The sequence below is a fragment of the Perca fluviatilis genome, chromosome 17 (genome assembly GCF_010015445.1).
Source record: "Perca fluviatilis chromosome 17, GENO_Pfluv_1.0, whole genome shotgun sequence".
NCBI lineage: Eukaryota > Metazoa > Chordata > Actinopteri > Perciformes > Percidae > Perca > Perca fluviatilis.
In genome coordinates, this window is record NC_053128.1 from 28,703,802 (window position 1) to 28,718,549 (window position 14,748).

Genomic DNA, 14,748 nt, shown 5'->3' on the forward strand with positions numbered 1-14,748 from the left:
CAAGTCTCCTTCCTTCAATCTCTGTGTCTTATTAACTTTTTAGTGTGGCTAATCGAATGAGCCTAATAACACAGTTGAGGTCCTGCAGCTTTTCCCATCAAATCTGAGAAAATTCAGACACACGATCGTTTCAATCAGACGGTGATACAAATGTTTCCATTGAGAAGACCGGCGCTGTTATTACTGCTGCTGTTTTGTCCGTAATGGCCCTGCATTTGTTGTGTTATCGACATTTTTAAATCCTGCTGTCTGACACTGTGAGCCCCAATAGCTACATAAATATAACATAAGAGTCATTCTGAGTCAAACAAATATTAATAATGCAACAGGAAAAAAGTTCATATTAATGTTTTTTTATCAAGCCTATAATATTATCAGTTTCCTTTTTTTATTTCAAATTTTTAGAACTACTCTACAGTTCCCATAATTTTGGGGCTGTAAACAGGACTAATGTTTTTTAGCGTATATTTGTTTACATTTTGGCCCAATTAAAAGTATGCTAAATTAGCTATTAGTAACTAGTTCATGTTTGCAGTGTACCCATGGATGTACAGACAGCTATCACTGGATTTCTTTGACAACGTTCTCATGCAAGGTCTGGTTATAAAAGTTTTTTTTTCTTTGACTAATTGGCTTTATGGACATTTATTTGGGATGGACATCAGGGGTAATGATATCATTGGAAAGCGTAAGATTCACTGAATCTACAAATATGTGTATCACGTCTGCGTGTTCATGTTTGACTGAATTATGACTCTGAGACGGACAATGAATATTGATGCAAATTGCAGCAGTCTGAGTGGTTAAAAGTATTTAAATAGCCTCCATGAGCATTCGTCACAATCACTGCTGCTGCATCTGCTGACTGTGTTAATAGCCAGGGAGCTAAACTACAGTACCGGTAACTAACTTCCCAGCATGCACCGGTTTCTTTCACCTCATGCACTATCTTTGCCTCAGCTCTCCCTCCCTCCCCCTCACAGTTTTAACACCTGCCATCTCGCGTTCGTCTCTCTCAGATTCACTGACTCGGCCGCACCGGACGGTGTTCACGCGAGCGATCGAGGCCTGCGACCTGCACTGGCAGGACCCCCACCTGCAGCACATCATCACCGAGGACCACTACACCAACTACTGTTACCATGACAACCTCAACAGCTCCCTCTTCGACGCCAGAGGGTGGCCCCTGTGGCACGGTGAGAGAGAGCGGTGGTTTAGAGGGATTTGAATGAATAAGAAATAAATGGAGGGAGACATCAGCATATCTTTTCTTCCTCTGATGCAGAGCACGTTCCGACTGCGTGTGCCCGAGTGGACGCACTGAGATCACACGGTTACCCCAAGGAAGCCCTCCGGCTCGCCATCGCAATTGTCAACACGCTGCGGAGGCAACAGCAGAATCAGCTGGAGTTCTTCCGCACTCACAAAAAAGGTCAGTTTCTGCTTCAGCCTTTTGTTCAGCGTCGATTCTCTACGTTTAACTGATGCTTCTTACTTTGCCATCCAGTAGCTAATATTATGTATTTTGGCTCATAACAAATGTAAGGCTTATTAAAGCGTGAATCTTTTTGTATACAAAGCTTCTGTGGCCTTAGAAAACTCAAAGTTAAAGGGACAATTCCAGCATGTGCAGTGCTAGCGCTAGCACTGCTACAACATACACTAGTTCACCATAATCTACAAAAGAACTACTTGCATGTCCCTGTTTTGCAGCTATTCCACGCAAAGTTGGACGTGCGCCCTCGTTTAGAAGAAGTCTCCTGGCTAATCCTGCCTTGTACTAACTGAAGTTAGAGAAACAAACCGCTAGCTGATGTGATCCTTACCTAGCTACTGAGCATGTGTGCCTGCCAACAAAGATGGGACAGAAGTGTGATGTCTCACTCTGTAGCTAAAACAGAGACCCGAACACACAGGGTGAAAAGAGGAGCTGCAGAAATGTGCAGTACAACAAAAATACGGTGTTTTTTGAAAATGAAACCATCTAAACCTATTCTGATATAACCTCTAAATACAATTATGAACCTGAAATTGAGCATAATATGAGCACTTTAAACTCTGGCGGGAAATTTATGTGACGCTGTGTTGCGAAAAGCCTATCAGTGTTTATATTCCTCTGATGTCCTGTTAGTATGTTTTATTAGCTCTGCCTTTAAATATAAGTATACCCACATAGTATTTTGTGCCTCATCTCCTGACACTCAGTGTTTCAGTGTAACACCATATTACAGTCTTAAAAAAAGTCTTAAAAAACATTGAATTCCCTAAAAGAAAAGTCTTCAATTTCACTTACATCGGTTTTTCTTGCCTGTCGTGGACAGAAACATTAGTTATTACTTTTTTGTGTATGAGATCGCCTGCTGTTGGGAGAAATTAATATCAAATAAAAGCCTTTCTTTAAGTTACTCGTGCCATCAATTTTCTGCCTTTTTCTGGATCCAGGTCACGTTAATTGATAAATTACATTACAAGGAATTATTGTTTTATACAGCTGGGAAGTACTGACAAAAACATGATGTCAACATGTACCTAAACAAATAATTGTAGCCTTATTGGCCCTGGTTTGACCGGTATGACAGTGAAACTGGTATTAAATATCTCACTCACTTAAATTAAATGTGGTTAACACTGTAGAAACCCTGATAGTAAGCATACATATATTTGTGTTTGTGTTACTGCAGAGCTGCTTCATAAAGGCATAACGTCAGTCACCAACCTGGAGGGTTGGGTGGGCCACCCGCTGGACCCCATCGGCACTCTGTTCAGCACCCTAATGGAGACGGGGAGGGGCAGCGAGGACGGAGCCGCCACTCTGCTCGACTTCTCAGGTACATACACAGATACACAGCGCTGGAAGAAGTACTCAGATCCTTTTTATTATAAGTAAAAGTACCAATACAACAACGTGAATTTATTCCTTTACTAGTTAAAGTCCTGCATTCAGAAGTATTATCATCCGTAAAAGTACTTATTGTGCAGTAAAATGTCTCCTGATCTCTGACTCTGTGTGACATTATTAGATATTAACACTGACTCATCGATGTTGGAGCAGCATGTTACTGCTGTAGCTGCTCCAGGTGGAGCTACGTTAACTACTTTATATACAGTTAGATAGTTTAGTCCAGAGGTTCCCAACCTTGGGGTCGGGCCCTCCAAAGGGTCACCAGATAAATCTGAGGGGTCGAGAGGAGATTTAAAGGGAGAGAAAAGAAGCAGAAACCAAGCAAATACACAAATATGTATTCATTTTTCGGACTTTTCTGTAATCGTTACTCTTTTTGTGAAATTGGATGATTTCACCTATTGGCTTTAAGCCAAATATTTTGGGAACCACTAGATTAATCTTTGTTGTGGTTTAATGTAAAATCTGAATCTAATTGCTCCAACATTGGAGTCAAAGTACAATATTTCCCTCTGAGGTGTAGTGCAATTAAAGTATAAAGTAGCAAAAAATGGAAACACTCAAGTAAAAAAAACCTCAAAATGCCACTTCACTATCTAAGTTAATGTACTTAGATACACAAACGCGCATTTTCCCGACTGTGCGTCAAACGTTTACACTGCAGTGATTGTGACTTCCTGTCAGAGCTGCGGGCCCTCAGGTTGTAATCAGCAGCGATGACACAGACATGCTGATTGGCCTGCAGTCATCCTCCAATAACAGCTCATGAATAAGAAATGCAGCAGGAAAAACACTCCAATTAAAATGCATCAATTATGCAGGGAGCTCAGCAAGACGAATTTCAACAGAGCTAGAAAGGACGGAGATTGTTCTGGACTCGGTTACAGTTTGTTTCTCTTCTGAATGAGGTGAAGTGACAAAGCCACGGCAGGGAAGAAGTTTGGAAAGTTTTCAATTAAAACTTGGTGTGTGTGTGTGTGTGTGTGTGTGTGTGTATATGTGTGTCTGTGTCTGTGTGTGTCTGTGTGCATTCATTAGGGACTGTATAGCCTCATGGGATGAACGGTGAGGTCTGCCAAGACATCATTAAGCCATTAAAACACATGATTACCATCCTCAGGAGGATACACACTCTGAAAAAGAACACCGGAATGAACAAATAGATCAATAGATTTATCAATACTCGGCTCAATCCCCAGCCCAAAGGGAACATCTCCCCCCCTGCTAAGTCATCTCTCACCCACTCTCTCTGCTTCCCCCTCAGGCCCGCTGGGTTCAGGTAGGAGGACGGAGCATCCTGTTTTCCCGACGCAGCGTTTCCTGGAGGAGGGAGACTCGTTTGTGTCGCTGGCCGTGGAGACGGCTCTGATTGGTTTAGGGCAGCAGAGGGTGATGCCGGACGGCCTTTACGCTCAGGAGAAAGTGTGTCGCAACGAAGAGCAGCTATTGGCCAAGCTTCAAGAAGTCGATTTAGACCACACGTTGGTGAAGATCTTCCGGAAACAAGCCGCTTCCCTGCTAGAGGGTGAGTAAGACTCAAACGTTGAAGCATATGAAAGTCTGTTAACCCTTGTGTTGTCTTCCTGTCCTGCCGGGCCAAAATAAAACATAAAAATAAATTTCTTCGACACGTTTGATGCTTTTGTTACCCAAACACCACTAACACCAAGTTATTACCACTAGGTTTACACTTGGAATTCATGGACAATAATCCTCATTTGTAGGAAATTATACCTAATTTTTTAGTTAAAAAAAAAAGCAGAAATTATGAAATATTTAGACTAATATTAGAGGAACGTATGTTGATGGATAATCGGAGACTTCAAAGAGTCAAAGTTTAGTCAGAATACAGTTTTGAAACAATTTCAGTTTTTTTGAAATGCTAAAACTTGAATAAAACATAAAAAATTCAATAAAAGTAGTGATCATGAATTGTACATGCGAAGAGCATTGTATGCAATCCATCAAATTTTTGGGTCATTTTTATATAAAAAAAAAAAAAAGAACATATTTCTGATTTTGACAACGGGTCAAACTGGACCCGAGGACAACATGAGGGTTAAGTATAGTATATATTATATTTAAGTATAAATAGTCTGGATGTGAGGATTCATTAATAGAATCGGGTGCAGACGGTAGCTGGAAGACGCCTTGGAGCAAGAGTTTGCAACCGTAACAAATATAGGCCTAAAGTTTGACTTTTGCTCCTTTTTTCTTTGATTTAATTGCGCTTGTAAAGGTCTGATTTATTTAAGAACGTATGGGAGTTTTTGTTAGTTCCGGACAAGATTAACATATGCGAGTAGCTGCATGTTGAAACGGCGTCTAGTGACTAATTGTGAGAAAATTAGTCACTACACAAGTTTTAGAAGCCACATGATGTGTCAGGAAGTCCCTGCTCGGAGGCCAGGACAAAAGTCTCTGTACGTTTTGTGGTGTTTGACAAACGAAGTGATCATCAGTCTGATACACAGCTGAGTCACACTGTTCAGATCTGTGTGTGTTTTTAAAACCGCGGTATCAAATGTTTGTTGACATGACAGGATGAGAAATAATCTCATACACACAAGGTCACTGCGCGGTCATATGGGAACCATCGTGCAGCTCTGCGTTTGTTCGTTGATGTCTCTCCTTCACGTTGACTCTGTACAGACTGAACTGTAGCCTGACCGTTTTTTTTGTGTGTTTCTCTTCCAGCTGGTCCTTACAGTGGTCTGGGGGAGCTACTCTACAGAGAAAGCGTCCCCATGCACACTTTTGCCAAGTATCTCTTCACCTCCCTGCTACCTCATGACGCCGAACTGGCGTACAAAATTGCACTGAGGGCCATGCGGTGAGTAGAAACCCTTCCTCGTTTAAAGCTGCTGTGTAGCCACCTTTCAGACCTCGGTGCTTTAATCTGATGGGCATGTTAAAGTCATGTCTGAATAAGCCCCCTGGTCACTTTTAACGTAAAAGTCTTGACTGCAATCTAACAACATCGTCGACCCTAATGACAAGTTAAATGCAGTGACGTTAACATAAAGGCTGAAACCTGCAGAGAGAAGAGATAAATGTCTTGTACTGTCTTTTAAGATCACTGTAACAAATGTATTATTTTAATCTTCATCCCTTACAGAGGTGGAAGAAGTACTCTGATCTTTTACTTCAGTAAAAGTACCAACACCACCGTGTGAAGAAAAAAAAAAAAAAAGAAAAGTGAAAGACCTGCACTGAAAATTGTACTTAAGTACAGTACTTTAGTAAATGTACTTGGTTTAGATTCCTCCTCTTATGCTCAAAGATAGTTTATGTTACTATGAAACACAGTGAAAGGGACAGTTTTAAGGTGTTAAGGAGATTATTCTCCCAAAAAATTGTAAAACATCCCCAAACCAGGTTAAAAAAAAACACAGTAATAATCTAACTAACCGTCTTTTATATTATAAATGTTCATGAAATAAGTAATATCCAGCTAAACACATTACACACCTAATAAAACATATAGGAATTAAACAAAAAGGGTCCCACATCTGTCATGCCATTCAAAGCTTGTCCATGTTGGATGTTACGAAAACCGGCAGCAGAATTATCTTGCTAATATCGCTAAATGATTAAACTGATGTGAAAATGTATCAGTGGATTCACTATGAGAGGCGGGCGGTCACGACGGCCATTAATTTAGGCTTTAACGGCAAAATAAGTTTCAAATCCATCAGTGACACAGCCTTAAAGAAAAGTCATGAATAAAGCTGTAAAATACGCTGATGTCTGAATAACAAAAATACGTCACTTTAACAGATAGATGAAGCCAGCAATGGTTCGTTAAACTATGCTGTGTAATCCTTAAGACGCTGGTCGATGCTAAAATAATTTGCATTTTTAGGCCATATTAGTAGATTAGATTAGATTCAACTTTATTGTCATTGAGCAGAGTACAAGTACAAAGACAGCGAAATGCAGTTTGCGTCCAACCAGAAGTGCAAAAAAAGCAGAAAAGTGCAATGCGATATACAAGTATAGACAGGGGGTGCATAGGCAGGGCAAGAAATATATTGCAGTGTTATAAGAGCAGAATAAATATGGCTATGTAATATGAACAATGCATGAACAACATGTAGAGATATGTGCAATGTAGTAGCAGTGACATTATAGTAGAGATCTCTGTCCACAGTGAAACGCCCAAACAACATCTAAACGACTGAAGCTCTTCTGCTTCGACGTCTTTTTAAATAATTATTTCATAGTTGGAATAAATCAACATAAATACACGTTAATGACAACAATTATGCGGCATATTCGGCTATGCTGACATTAAAACTGCCGATCACAGAGTGAGTTAGAGGCATTATTGTTCACTTTACTGGCTCACAGTCCCGTGATCATTTTGGAAAAGCTTAGTTTTCTTCGTATACACTGACCTAGCTAGCCGTCGTTTTAAGATTCATACACACTCTGGAAAGCGTGTTTGGGAAAGAAAAACGGCAAAAAAAGTCTGTACGAAGGGGTGAAATTGAGAAAAAAAAAGATGCCTTTACAGATGTTCCCGGCTTAGTGTGGACATGCTCCAAGTGATGAGAGGAGGATCCGAAATAAAGAATGCAGCGGGGAGACACTGCCCTGGATTGGACACAACCTTTTAAATGTAACTCCGCTCCTCTGCCTCCTTTAATCTCATCTGGTTCGTGTGTGAACGAGTGTGAATGAGACAGAGAGGCAAAAGAGAGGCAGATTTAGAAGCTATCTGGGGCACTGTTTAATGACAAAACCTCCTTTTGCTGGAATATTCACTAAATAATTCAACGCTGCTGAAAACGAGTTTTATAAATGTGTGAATAATAAATACAAGCTGTTGGTTTCCTCCCTGACCGCCACGGGTGTTGGGAAACTTTATATGCTCTCGCCCAAATTAAACCCCTTTGATTTTTATGACATGTAAATCATTATTTTTTTTTAAATTCCAGACTTAAATTACAAAGGAGAAATATTAGAAGACAAAAATGTGGTTTCACAGCCGCTATAAGAAGATCTGACAGGAGTTGAGCCGTTATTTTTAACCTTATTCTCAGTGTTCTCGGCCTGAGGCGAAGATCCACCCGAGGAAAACTATGCATTGATTCTATTAAAGGAACTTCTTCTTCTTCAGATCAGTTCCTGTGTGTTTACGTCTAACAAAGAACTAATAATAATAATAATAATAATAATAATAATAAAAAGTTGTTTTCTCCTCTGTGCTCAGGTTGCCGGTCCTGGAGTCCACGGCCCCCTCCAGTGACTTCTCTCGGCCTCAACATATAGTGTCAGTGGTGCCCAACCGCCTCCCCCGCTGGTTCACTCTCAGCCACATAGAGACCCAACAGTGTGAACTGGCCTCCACCATGCTCACTGCTGCTAAAGGTACACACATGCACAGCTGTTTGTATTTGTATGCTCGAAACAAACTAGTTCAAAAGTGTGGCAAAAGTGTTTATAGCTGTTCCAAACCACCACAAGGGGGGTGAAAAGCTGGCCATCATGTACCGATTTAGGGCAGTGGCGAGCCGAGCTGAGCTATGAGCAACCACGACCGTTCATTGTTCCTGCAGAGTTCCCAAAATAAAACGTAAGACCTTTTTCATACCACGTAGACTGCAATTAATACCTTTTTTTGCACGGCCAAAGCAGCCAAAAGAATGATGGAAAATCAGCGGCACCAACACAATTATTTAATTAAAGATATTTTGCAGATTTCAATTCAGCTTTGTTTCATCTTTGTCTGGGCAGTGTGGCTTCCCTCCGTGGCGCCAGTGCAGCTTCTTCCAGAGCACTGTGTTTACTCATTTTTTTAATTGGAGAATAGCATCTCTTAAGTTTATCCAGCTCCAATGACAGGAGCATTATGTTTTCTATCACTGCTTCACAATAAAAGCTTTTGTGTATCCACAGTAACTTATCACAGCTCTGATATGGCTGAAAGCAGTCATGAAACAGGGAAATAAGTCTGATGTCTGAAAGTACATAAGTGTAGGAGTGAAGCTAAACTACAAAAAGTATATAGTCATATGTATAAAAAAAGAAATGAAAGGCACAATAAAATTAGAATCTAAGACATAAAATAGTGCAGCAGTTAACAGGTTGTGCGATAATGTAGTAAATGTACATGTGACAGGTTGTAGACAGCCATGCGCATACATATATATAAACTGAGTAATAAATAGCTTTTAACGTCTCCACACTGTCACTCCAGTTTTTTCATCACTAAATGTTACAAGCAACCGAAGTACAACCTAGGATTGCAAAAATGATATGTAATATCCGATAAAATGGGTTATATTAGACAAAAAGATGAATTTCAAGCCTACAGTGGAAGTTGAGAATGACTTTGTTTGTTGTGTCACCAGGCGATGCTCGTAAGCTCGAAACAGTGTTAGAGTCCATCCAGAAGAACATCCACTCCTCGTCCCACATCTTCAAACTGGCCCAGGATGCCTTCAAAATCGCCACTCTCATGGACAGCCTGCCGGACATCACGCTGCTCAAAGTCTCCCTGGAGCTGGGTCTTCAGGTAAATAACACACACACACACACACACACACACACACACACACACACACACACACACACACACACACAGAAACAGAAACACATACAGAAGAACAATTAATATCATTTAGACTGAGCTAACCTCATGGCTTCTTGCAGGTGATGAGAATGACGCTGTCTACCTTGAACTGGCGGAGGAGAGAGATGGTGCGATGGCTCGTCACGTGTGCTACTGAAGCTGGTGAGTTTTTTTTTTTTTTTTTTCCATGTAAAGTTAATTGGCTCTCGTAGATTACAATGCTAACGGTGGCAATTCTTTGGACTGCAACTAACGATTATTTTACCGATTTAATGGATTAGTTGTTTGTTCTATAAAAGGTCAGAAAATGGTGAAAAGTGTGGGTCAGTGTTTGCCAAAGCCCAAGATGACGTCCTCAACTCAAAGATATTCAGTTTACTGTCACAGAGGAGAGAAGAAACTACAAAATACTCACATTTAAGAAGCTAGAATCAGAGACATTTTTTTTATACTTTTTTTTTTTTTTTTCATAAAAAATGACTCAAACCATTAATTGATTATCAAAATAGTTGCCGATTAATTTAATAGTTGACAAATAATGGATTAATCTTTGCAGCTCTAGTTATTTTTGAAGCATTTGGTCTCACCACCGCTGAGGAGGGGTTAGTGAACCACGGCACAAGTCGTTAAAAGTGGATTTTGGAGGGATCTCAGCGGGACGGAAGGAATGACTGGCAGGGTAGTAATTATGGAAGATTGTGGGCTTTTGGCTGATTAAGTGGACCTCGTGTTTGGACTTGAATACCGAAACCTAGTGGCGGAATTTCCCTGAAGTGGACAGGAAGCTGTGTCCAGAGGGACTACGCTCTGTAGGGTGAAAAAACCCTTCTCCCAGAGGATTTCTTGTGAATGTAAGGGGAGTGACAAGGGGTCCCTGTTTCTGTGAGTTTGAATGGACTTATTGAGAACGTGCCCGTTGGTGATGTAGAGTGGGGCCAGGCCATAAAATGTCAGAGAATTAGAAACAGGATATCCAATTCGAAGGTAAAAAGGTGATGTATTTATTTTGTTAGAATTTTTGAAACATTTAATGATTTTGAAATTGCTGAGCCTTATGAAACTATATATTTACGTCTGCCAAAGAGATTATGGTTTTGGTTCGGCTTGTTTGTTGGTTTGTTTGTTGTCTGTCAGCAGGATTACGGAAAAACTACTGGTCTGATTTTCATGAAAATGGTGGAAGGGTGTATCCTGGGCCAAGAAAGAGCCCATTACATTTCAGAGTGGATCTGAATCACGGGGCGAATACACACATTATTTTTCACTTTAGTTAACATGCCAGATAGGGCATTTGTGCTGCAATCATGTTTTGTTGGAATAATGTAAATGTTATTTGTATAGCACCTTTCAGTACATGTACATCCAAAGTGCTTACATAAAAAAAACATACACAGTAAAAAAGCATGAATAGAAATAAGTATACAATAAAAGCATCAACACAACAAGACAAACAACAAAAGCAAACAAAAACATACAAGTGCGACCATACAAATTGATGCCTGAGGAAAATAAGAAGTTTTTGAGTTTGTTCTTGAATGTGGACCCCGTTGTGATGGACCTCAGGCAGCTTGTTTCAGAGAGCAGGACCACAGTAACTAATAATGGAAAATGAGTTCCCAACTGGGAAAATTCACACTGCATTGACATTGTGAGATAGTGCATGCCTTGGTGGAGGTCTGCGCTTTCCAAGTGCCCTTCTTGTTGTGATTTTTTTTTTGTTTAAAAATCTAAAATGTCACGACTCATCCTTTTTAAAGCAACACTAGAGAACTTTTCCAGCCTCTGTCCCCCTACAGGTTGGAAGTGGAATTGTCCATTACATTACATTATGCAAGTTGGCCAGATCGGGTAGCGGATCTGTAGTTTGAATGTACTGGACAATGTAATGTAATGTAATGTAATGGACAATTCTGCTTCCAACCTGTAGGGGAACTGAAGCGGGAAAAGTTACCTAGTGTTGTTATAAGAATTCAACTATGGTGTTTCATCCGGCTCGTGTCATTCGTAGAGTGAAAGAGGACATGATATTTAGGGAAAACATTACAAAATGGAAGCATGTCAAATTAAAAGAAAAGAGGACCTATTATTGAACCTTGGGGAACCCCAAAACGTTTCTAACATTTCTAAATCCTAAACTCACATTTCTTTTCCTCTCTATCTAGGTGTGTTTGCGCTGGACAGCATCATGCAGAGCTGGTTCACCCTCTTCACCCCGACCGAAGCCACCAGCGTCGTGGCTACCACCGTCATGTCCAACAGCACCATCGTCCGCCTGCATTTGGACTGCCATCAGCAGGAGAACCTGGCCAACTCCGCCCGCACCCTGGCCCTGCAGTGTGCCATGAAGGACCCCCAAAACTGTGCCCTTTCAGCTCTGACGCTCTGCGAGAAGGACCACATTGCCTTCGAGACAGCCTATCAGATTGTTCTAGACGCAGCCGCCACAGGAATGAACTACACGCAGCTGTTTACAATAGCACGCTACATGGAGCACCGCGGTTATCCTATGAGGGCGTACAAACTAGCAACATTAGCCATGACTCACCTGAACCTCAGCTACAACCAAGACACACACCCGGCGATCAACGACGTGCTCTGGGCGTGTGCGCTCAGCCACTCGCTGGGGAAAAACGAACTGGCATCCGTCATCCCCCTGGTAGTGAAGAGCGTGAAGTGCGCCACCGTCTTGTCGGACATTTTGCGGCGGTGTACGTTAACGACGCCGGGCATGGTGGCGCTGCACAGTCGCAGGAACTCTGGGAAGCTGATGCCTCTGGAAAAGGCTCCACTCAGGCAGCTGCTGGACGCCACGATCGGGGCCTACATCAACACGACGCACTCTCGGCTGACGCACATCAGCCCACGCCACTACAGCGAGTTCATCGAGTTCCTCAGTAAAGCCAGAGAGACGTTCCTGATGGCGCACGACGGACACATTCAGTTCACACAATTCATAGACAACCTGAAACAGATATACAAGGGCAAGAAGAAACTCATGATGCTCGTTCGAGAGAGATTTGGGTGATTAAACGACCAAATCGCCCTTTTGGGTTGTTGTTGTTGTTGTTTTGTTTTTTTTACATCCTTTCTAACTTGAAGTGAAAGTCACCCTAAAGACAACATTCATGCAGATCTTGTTCCTGTGATTTGGCACTGCGGGGTTGACTGTGATAATGAACACAATTTCCTGAAGGTGAATAATTAAGACTGTGATGTGGAAAAAGTGACTTTCATTCACAGTGAATATTTCCTCCCTTTCCTTCCCACGCAGGAGCACAGACTAACTGGACATCCCAGGATGATGGGAATAAGATATGAATTACGTTTTAGGGTACATTTTCTCCTAAAAATGACAAGTTTGAAATTGAAGAAGAAAAAACACTGTAAACCATAAAAGCAACAGCTGTTGTTGATGTGTATAAAAACCATTAAGTTTGCAGGAGTCAATTTGTGAAAGTTTGTATGTTTCCCTTTATATATGTATGAAAGTGAGAGAGAGAGAGAGAGAGAGAGAGAGAGAGAAAGAGAGAGTTTTACACTGTGTATATTATACTGTATTGTCCAGTGGCAAAATATCCACATTGCACTCCTCCTACTTCCCTCAGCTAACGTTCAACAGCCTCAAAGAATACAAACGGCTTTAAACCAAATGGAGAAACTCCATCTGAAGTGATAAGTACCTCTTGTTAAAAGGATCCAGCTTTACTCTTTCCCCCCTCCGAGTCCTCGCCCATCTGATCTGTGAAATCAAAAAATTGATTTTACTGGGTTCGATATTTGTTTTATTCTTCAAGCTGATCGTTTTGGCTTTGCAGTGTCGTCTCAAACATTCATTATGCTCATTTTACTGTCACAGAAACACACAAAAAAACAAACTGTCTTGTGGAAACTGTCAATATACATTCTCAGGGATTGCTCTAAAAAAAAAAAAAGTAAGCAGACAAAAAAAAAAGAAAACAAAAGCATTTTATTGTCCTGTATATATGAAAGTATATGTCTGAATATTGAAAAATGAATGAAAAATGTATATGTTAACTAATTTATGACAGAATATTCTATGTAAGGCACAATACTTGAAGCTGCAGTACTTTTTGACTTTTAAAAGAAGAAGAAAAAAAAACATATCAGAAGGACTTTAAAAACATTCGCCTTGCATTGCATCAGGGGCCAATTCACAACAGAAGTACGTGACTGGCTGGATTTTGGCTCTGCGGACATGTAATGAACTGTAGAAACCAGGACAGGAAGTGGTCATGCAAAGTGTGTATTCTCCTGAACACAGAAGTGTATTGAGGATTGTAGGAGTGGAGAGAAAGAGACGACTGTGGAAGCAAAGCCGAGACGACACACAGCTGCGATGTTGAAGTGAAATCTGCCTTCTCGTCTCCAGCCGAGCAATTCGGTCACAAAAAGCTTTGTTTTACGTCCACGTCCTCTTCTTCTGACATCCCGGCTCTGTGCAGGACAGAAAGTTGCTCTTTACTCTCGGTCTTGACTGTGTATTTTCATTTCTTTTATTTTTACTCCTCTTAAATTTCATTTGTAGAATTCCTCACACAAGAACAGCCTTCTTTCTTGCCTTGTCCTAATGCTTTAAAATAACCAAATGGGAGTTCTAACTACCAAACGTTTCTCATACGCCAATACAACTTTGGCTACAAACTTTTTATTTTTTTGTAGTGTCTTTTAATTTCTTTATTAGCTGAACTGTATTTTGTGCTTTAAAAGCTCCATTTCATTCGTTTTTTCAGTGTTGTCTCTTGTTCGTAGCCCTTTTTGTTTAGAAATATGCTCCCTTTTTATTTATGAAGTTAGGTAAATGATTGTACAACCATGTCAACATGCTCATGAAGTTGAAACTAAGATTTGATACACTGATCGATTTATTTATGAAACTAAATCACTGTTTTATAAAACTTGTTAATGAATCTACATTTTGTTTTGATTAAATTCTTTTTTTGAGAGGATGAAGTCTTTGTGTTTTAATTTTATAAACTGTATGACAGAAATTAAGAGTCCAGCATGAAAGGCAATTCTTGATCTTAGAAATGAAGTGGTTTGACAAAATAACAAATGATGATGAAAAGTTTTGATTATTAAGATATTAAGATATTTCACAAGTGTTGGTCATCTAGAAAGCCACAAACTTTACCTTTTTTAGCACAGAAATGAAGACATGGTGGTTACTGTATGAATAAGATTAATAGCACTAGTTATAAATAACAATTAATGAATACAATTTTATTTTTTTTATCCTACACAGCTA

General features: G+C 40.4%; 1 protein-coding gene across 1 annotated transcript in view; it reads left to right on the forward strand.

The window, feature by feature from the left end:
• Window positions 1–14,449, forward strand: part of zswim6 (zinc finger, SWIM-type containing 6) — a 47,931-nt gene extending 33,482 nt beyond the window's left edge. Inside the window, exons 6-14 of the mRNA XM_039779937.1 lie at window positions 1,020–1,196; window positions 1,286–1,432; window positions 2,682–2,828; window positions 4,167–4,427; window positions 5,600–5,735; window positions 8,121–8,278; window positions 9,262–9,425; window positions 9,563–9,644; window positions 11,645–14,449. Of these exons, the coding sequence (XP_039635871.1) occupies window positions 1,020–1,196; window positions 1,286–1,432; window positions 2,682–2,828; window positions 4,167–4,427; window positions 5,600–5,735; window positions 8,121–8,278; window positions 9,262–9,425; window positions 9,563–9,644; window positions 11,645–12,507 (2,135 nt within the window). The 3' untranslated portion in view covers window positions 12,508–14,449. The remainder of the gene's footprint in view (window positions 1–1,019; window positions 1,197–1,285; window positions 1,433–2,681; window positions 2,829–4,166; window positions 4,428–5,599; window positions 5,736–8,120; window positions 8,279–9,261; window positions 9,426–9,562; window positions 9,645–11,644) is intronic.
• Window positions 14,450–14,748: the final 299 nt, after the last annotated feature.